Source organism: Rhinichthys klamathensis, unplaced genomic scaffold, assembly GCF_029890125.1.
Source record: "Rhinichthys klamathensis goyatoka isolate OS25496 unplaced genomic scaffold, OSU_Roscu_1.1 h1tg000186l_1, whole genome shotgun sequence".
NCBI classification, from domain to species: Eukaryota; Metazoa; Chordata; class Actinopteri; order Cypriniformes; family Leuciscidae; genus Rhinichthys; species Rhinichthys klamathensis.
The window spans coordinates 254863-261852 of NW_026606714.1; the positions used below are offsets into that span (position 1 = coordinate 254863).

General features: G+C 49.2%; 1 protein-coding gene across 1 annotated transcript; it reads right to left on the bottom strand.

The window, feature by feature from the left end:
• Positions 1 to 1391: 1391 nt before the first annotated feature.
• Positions 1392 to 5862, bottom strand: LOC130095182 (uncharacterized). Its single transcript, XM_056261875.1, has 2 exons — positions 5626 to 5862; positions 1392 to 1988 (listed from the first exon to the last, which is right to left on the bottom strand). The coding sequence occupies exons 1-2, from the start codon at positions 5860 to 5862 to the stop codon at positions 1473 to 1475; spliced, it is 753 nt and encodes a 250-aa protein (XP_056117850.1). The 3' UTR covers positions 1392 to 1472.
• Positions 5863 to 6990: the final 1128 nt, after the last annotated feature.

The window sequence follows — 6990 nt, forward strand, 5'->3', positions numbered from 1 at the left end:
TTTGCTATGTCATGTTGCCTGCTCTGTTCACAGGGGGATATTTTAGCTCTCACAGTCTAAAACTGTGTGAGCGTTCCCTAATGCTGCTGCTGCTGTCCTCTGACTCTCTGCTATTTCATGGTGCTCATGAAAGGTCAGAGGACTCCCTGAACAGAGCCATACCGCCAAATTTCAATTCAGGAACATCAACCTGTTTGCAATCTATTCAAATAATTCTTAATTATTTTGTCTGTGTGTTCTTGACTTAATGGACCTGACAGAAATGTTATTTAAATATGCAACTGAGGCATTACTTCAATCTGCAGAAATTTCCAGAACAGAAATCTGAACATTGATAAAGCCATATTCAAACTGAATGTTTAATTTTTTTCCCCTCCTTGAACTGCCACCTTAACGTGGTGGAGGGGTTTGAGTACCTGAATGACCCTAGGAGCTATGTTGTCTGGGGCTATATGCCCCTGGTAGGGTCTCCCAAGGCAAACAGGTCCTAGGCGACGGGTCTGACTAAGAGCGGTTCAAAATCCCCTTATGATGGACAAACATCCAAGGACCGGGGCCCCACCCTGGAGCCAGGCCCGGGGTTGGGGCTCATATGTGAGCGCCTGGTGGCCGGGCCTCTCCCCACGGGGTCCGGCCAGGCTCAGCCCGAAGGAGTGACGTGGGACCGCCTTCCCGTGGGCTCACCACCTGCAGGAAGAGCCGTAAGGGGCCGGTGCAGAGAGGATTGGGTGGCAGTCGAAGGCGGGGACCTCGACGACCCGATCCCTGGACACGGAAACTAGCCTTAGGGACGTGGAACATCACCTCGCTGGCGGGGAAGGAGCCTGAGATGGTGCGTGAGGTTGAGAGGTTCCGACTAGAGATAGTCGGGATCACCTCTACGCATGGCTTGGGCTCTGGAACCACACTCATTGAGAGAGGATGGACTCTTCACCACTCTGGAGTTGCCCATGGTGAGAGGCGACGGGCTGGTGTGGGTTTGCTTATAGCCCCCCAGCTCAGCCGCCATGTGTTGGAGTTTACCCCGGTGAACGAGAGGGTCGTTTCCCTGCGGCTACGGGTCGGGGATAGGTCTCTCACTGTCGTGTGTGCCTACGGGCCAAACGGCAGTGCAGAGTACCCGGCCTTCTTGGGGTCTCTGGGAGGAGTGCTGGAAAGTGCTCCGACTGGGGACTCCGTCGTTCTACTGGGGGACTTCAACGCTCACGTGGGCAGCGACAGTGACACCTGGAGGGGCGTGATTGGGAGGAACGGCCCCCCCCGACCTGAACCCGAGCGGTGTTCAGGTATTGGACTTCTGTGCTAGTTACAGTTTGTCCATAACGAACACCATGTTCAAGCATAAGGGTGTCCACCAGTGCACGTGGCACCAGGACACCCTAGGTCGCAGGTCGATGATTGACTTTGTGGTCGTTTCATCTGACCTGCGGCCGTATGTCTTGGACACTCGGGTGAAGAGAGGGGCGGAGCTGTCAACTGATCACCACCTGGTGGTGAGTTGGATCCGATGGCGGGGGAGGAGGCTGGACAGACTCGGCAGACCCAAGCGTACTGTAAGGGTTTGCTGGGAACGTTTGGCCGAGTCTCCTGTCAGAGAGATCTTCAACTCCCACCTCCGGCGGAGCCACGACCGGATCCCGAGGGAGGCTGGAGATATTGAGTCTGAGTGGACCATGTTCTCCACCTCCATTGTCGAAGCGGCTGCTCGGAGCTGTGGCCGTAAGGTCTCCGGTGCCTGTCGAGGCGGCAATCCCCGAACCCGGTGGTGGACACCGGAAGTAAAGGATGCCGTCAAGCTGGAGAAGGAGTCCTATCGGGCCTGGTTGGCTTGTGGGACTCCTGAGGCAGCTGACAGGTACCGGCAGGCCAAGCGGACTGCAGCCCGGGTGGTTGTGGAGGCAAAAACTCGGGCCTGGGAGGAGTTCGGTGAGGCCATGGAGAAGGACTATCGGCTGGCCTCGAAGAGATTCTGGCAAACTGTCCAGCGCCTCAGGAGAGGGAAACAATGCCCTACCAGCGCTGTTTACAGTGGAGGTGGGCGGCTGTTGACCTCAACTGGGGATGTCGTCGGACGGTGGAAGAAATACTTCGAGGATCTCCTCAATCCCGCCGTCACGTCTTCTATTGAGGAAGCAGAGGCTGAGGGCTCAGAGGTGGACTCGTCCATCACCCTAGCTGAGGTCACCGAGGTAGTCAAGAAACTCCTCGGTGGGAAGGCACCGGGGATGGATGAGATCCGCCCTGAGTACCTCTAGTATCTGGATGTTGTGGGGCTGTCTTGGCTGACACGCCTCTGCAGCATCGCGTGGCGGTCGGGGACAGTGCCTCTGGGATGGCAGACCGGGGTGGTGGTCCCTCTTTTTAAGAAGGGGGGCCGGAGGGTGTGTTCCAACTACAGGGGGATCACACTTCTCAGCCTCCCTGGGAAAGTCTATGCCAGGGTACTGGAGAGGAGAATACGGCCGATAGTGGAACCTCGGATTCAGGAGGAACAGTGCGGTTTTCGTCCAGGCCGTGGAACACTGGACCAGCTCTATACTCTCTACAGGGTGCTGGAGGGTTCATGGGAGTTTGCCCAACCAGTCCACATGTGCTTTGTGGATTTGGAGAAGGCATTCGACTGTGTCCCTCGCGGCGGCCTGTGGAGGGTGCTCCGGGAGTATGGGGTCCGGGGTCCTTTGCTAAGGGCTGTCCGGTCCCTGTATGACCGAAGCAGGAGCTTGGTTCGCATTGCCGGTAGTAAGTCAGACTGCTTCCCGGTGCATGTTGGACTCCGGCAGGGCTGCCCTTTGTCGCCGGTACTGTTCATAGTTTTTATGGACAGAATTTCTAGGCGCAGCCAGGGGCCGGAGGGTGTCAGGTTTGGGGACCACGCGATTGCGTCGCTGCTTTTTGCGGATGATGTTGTCGTGTTGGCCCCTTCACACCAGGACCTTCAGCATGCACTGGGACGGTTTGCAGCCGAGTGTGAAGCAGCTGGGATGAAAATCAGCACCTCCAAATCCGAGGCCATGGTCCTCAGTCGGAAAAGGGTGGCTTGCTCACTTCAGGTTGGTGGAGAGATCCTTCCTCAAGTGGAGGAGTTTAAGTATCTTGGGGTTTTGTTCACGAGTGAGGGAAGGATGGAACGGGAGATTAACAGACGGATCGGTGCAGCTTCTGCAGTAATGCGGTCGATGTACCGGTCTGTTGTGGTGAAGAAGGAGCTGAGCCGTAAGGCAAAGCTCTCGATTTACCGGTCAATCTACGTTCCTACTCTCACCTATGGTCATGAGCTTTGGGTCATGACCGAAAGGACAAGATCCCGGATACAGGCGGCCGAAATGAGCTTTCTCCGCAGGGTGGCTGGGCGATCCCTTAGAGATAGGGTGAGAAGCTCGGTCACTCGGGAGGAGCTCAGAGTAGAGCCGCTGTTCCTCCACATCGAGAGGGGTCAGCTGAGGTGGCTCGGGCATCTGTTCCGGATGCCTCCTGGACGCCTTCCCGGGGAGGTGTTCCGGGCACGTCCCAGTGGGAGGAGACCTCGGGGAAGACCTAGGACACGCTGGAGAGACTATGTCTCCCGGCTGGCCTGGGAACGCCTCGGTGTCCCCCCGGAAGAGCTGGAGGAAGTGTCCAGGGAGAGGGAAATCTGGGCATCTCTGCTCAGACTGCTGCCCCCGCGACCCGGCCCCGGATAAGCAGAAGAAGATGGATGGATGGATGGATGGATGGATGTTTAATTTTGTTGACATATCAGAGTTATAAGAACCTTAATGACATAAAACCAGAAGGTTTAGTGTATTTAAGTGCTACTGACGTGGTAATTACTGGCTCAGTGCATGAGAAAAAAACATTTTGAAAAAACGGCCTTTAATGATATGTATAATTGAAACCTACAAATGCAAATAGAAAAAGTGTAATAAAATAAATACTTACATTTTTAATCCAAAATATTTTGGATGTTTTCTTTCTGATAAGGAACTCCCGCACACTATCGTAACTTGCAATTTAAAATGAATGTTTATTAACACACAACGTTTCGGTCACACGACCCTTCATCAGGAGTATACGTATGTTCAAAATCATCTCTTTTCAGATAAAAAACATGACCAATTGCCAGAACTCCATCTGTAAACAATTAAGCTCATTGGAAGTACATAATTAGCACCACATCACAAACAATTACAAATTGTAATAGTTACAACAATCAGTAAAGATCACCCTATAGGTTAACAAGATCATCCAAAACACATAATCAACACGTCATCATCATCAGATGTTTTCTTTCTGAAAGAAGCAAAATAGCCTAAATTCTCAAACTTGACCGTGTCTGAAAAAACAATGGTTTAGCCTGTAGCGTCTTGCCTTAAACAAATCCTCAAATAATAATAAAACAATACAAAATCAAAATAAAATAAGAAATAGTGAAAGTTATCATAAATATATATATATATATATATGAACTGATTTGTTCACATGTGTGATTCATTTGCACTGCAAAAGTAGTGGGAGGTGTGAAACATGAGTGTCCGTGCAGGATCAGACCCAGGAGATCCTCCCTAAAGCATTTCTGCATGGCCCTAATAAGGCCTGGAGACATTATGCAAATACCAGCTAATGTGCCACACATCAGGGATGAGCACTGCTCTCTGCCACCCTCCCCCAGATGCCACAGATCCGATGATGGGAAAACTGCAGAGCAAAATCAAATGTACGAAGCATGTGAACAATTCAAAGCTTCATGCAGAGAGCAGGAGAGCAAGACAGACAAAGCAATGACTCTGATGGAATTTCAAGGGCCATTCGGAAGTGATGGATCTTTGTACACTTTTTTTTGCGCATCACAATTAATTGCTTTTATTGCTGTTTCCATGGAAACGGCAGAACACTTTGAAGCCATTACAGATTTTCCTCCAGCCCTTCGGGGTGGGGTGGGGAACTGATGTATAATAAACTATAAATGCTGCATGTATGAAGAGTTCAGATGCAAAAGCCTCTATAAGTGCCATCTGAATTTTTCTTCTAGGTTGATAATTTTTTATCAAGCTAGTATATTTAAGTTCAGTAATTTCACTTAAATGACAATAAATAGGCAATTTTCATTGTCATTCAAGTGAAATTACTGAACTTAAATATACAAGCTTGATAAAAATGATCATTCTAGAAGAAAATTTCAGATGGCACTTAGAGGCTTTTGCATCTGAACTCTTCGTATATAAACATACAGACCTTTTCCAAGCCTCAGAGAAGCCTTGAAGACAGAGATAACAGATACACTTGATAACAGGTGGATTACACAATACAAAAATACATGGAATGCATTAACCGGGATGCTCATATGAACATGCTCACACAATAAGAGCGTTGAGCGTTGAGCATATGGCCAATGGTTATACAGAAGTAGGGACGGGAATCGTCAATGATTTCTTTAACAGTTCTTTTAGTACTTTTAAGGAATTAATATTATTAAAACAGAAGTGCAATTCCATTGCCAAATGATAGTAACTTTTATCATTTGGGAATCATTTTACTTTTTAAAAATATTGTGAAATATTATTAAAATTTTAAATAAATGTTTTCTATTTTAACATACTGTACAATGTAATTAATTCATTCCAATGCTAAATTTTAATCAGCCTTTACTTCTGAAGTATACTTTGCTGGTTCCATCCAGTCTCCTATCTCCGCCAGTCCCGCCCAGTTCCCAGGCTCCGCCTCCTTTGCTGGTTCAGCCCAGTTCCTCTCCTCCTCTTCCTTTGCTGGTTCCACCCAGTTATTTTTCTTCGCTGGTTCCGTCCAGCTCCCTGGCTCTGCCTCATCTTCAGAGTGGTGGCCGCAAAGTCTCAACCTTCTGGCTCCATTTTGGCCCTCCAAGCCCATTAATCCGCCTCGGCCTTACAACTCATAAGCTCCACAGTGCCCTGTCATCCCCCTGGCTTCACTGGGCTCCCACATCCTTCCGACTTCTTCTTTGCCTGTCATCCCCCTGACTCCACAATGGGCTTCCGGGCCTGCAGCTGCACCTAGACCCTCCACACCTTCGGCTCCATCGGGGTCCACCATTCCTTCAGCTCCTACAGCATCCTCACTCTCACCTGCTATGCCTCGGTCCTCGAATCCGCCCACCTTGGCTCTGGTCCAGTGGAGTCACCCTGGTTTCTCCAGCCCTCTGGCTCCGCCTTGATCTTCCATCACCCCGGCTCCGTCAAGGCATCCCACTCCACCGGCTCCCCTGGGGTCCTTTTTTCTGCCTGAACATTGCAATGTGTTTCTTGAGCCATTAAAAGAGCCAGAACATTAAAGTTAAAAGCCAAATATCTGGAGATGCTAACTCACCACCTCCTCTTTAATTCTCTAATTCCGTCAATATTTTGTGTAATCCGCAACAGCGAAAATGGAGTTGAAGCAGATGGGTTGATTCTCAGAAGTCTCAGGGCTGCTTGCTGGCACACTAGGAGAACACTCCACTCTTATTGCTTTTCCTCTTTTTCACCAGAAGCGTTTTATTGTTATTGCCTAGAATCTTGGCATCCTTTGATGCACCTCTCAGTCATTTGAAAGGCTGGGGGGAAAGAATAAAAGTGAAAGATAGCTATTCAGGAGGACATATTGGAGTGGATGTTGAGAGAAGAATGAGAAGAAATGGTAGCACCCAGAGAGGATGATGGCACAGTCAATCTCAGATTCCCATGATAATGACGGAAGCGAGGTGATCGTTCCTTCAATTACCCCCTAAAGCCCAGAGCAATTCCATCTCCATATTTTTTTTTTAACTTGGTTGGTTTAATAGAAGCATTACACAGCATCTGAAAGAACAATACGGTGGTAACGAGACCCTGGACCCCATGCATTAAAACCACCATATTCAGGCTCTATTAATTAAACAGTGGCTTGATTGAAGTGATGGAGAGATGATGGGGAGACACACCTGTGTAAAAGTTAGATCTACACAGCAGAAGGTAACAACAGTTTTGTTTTTTCCCCACTGAATATAGGATAGATTAACCT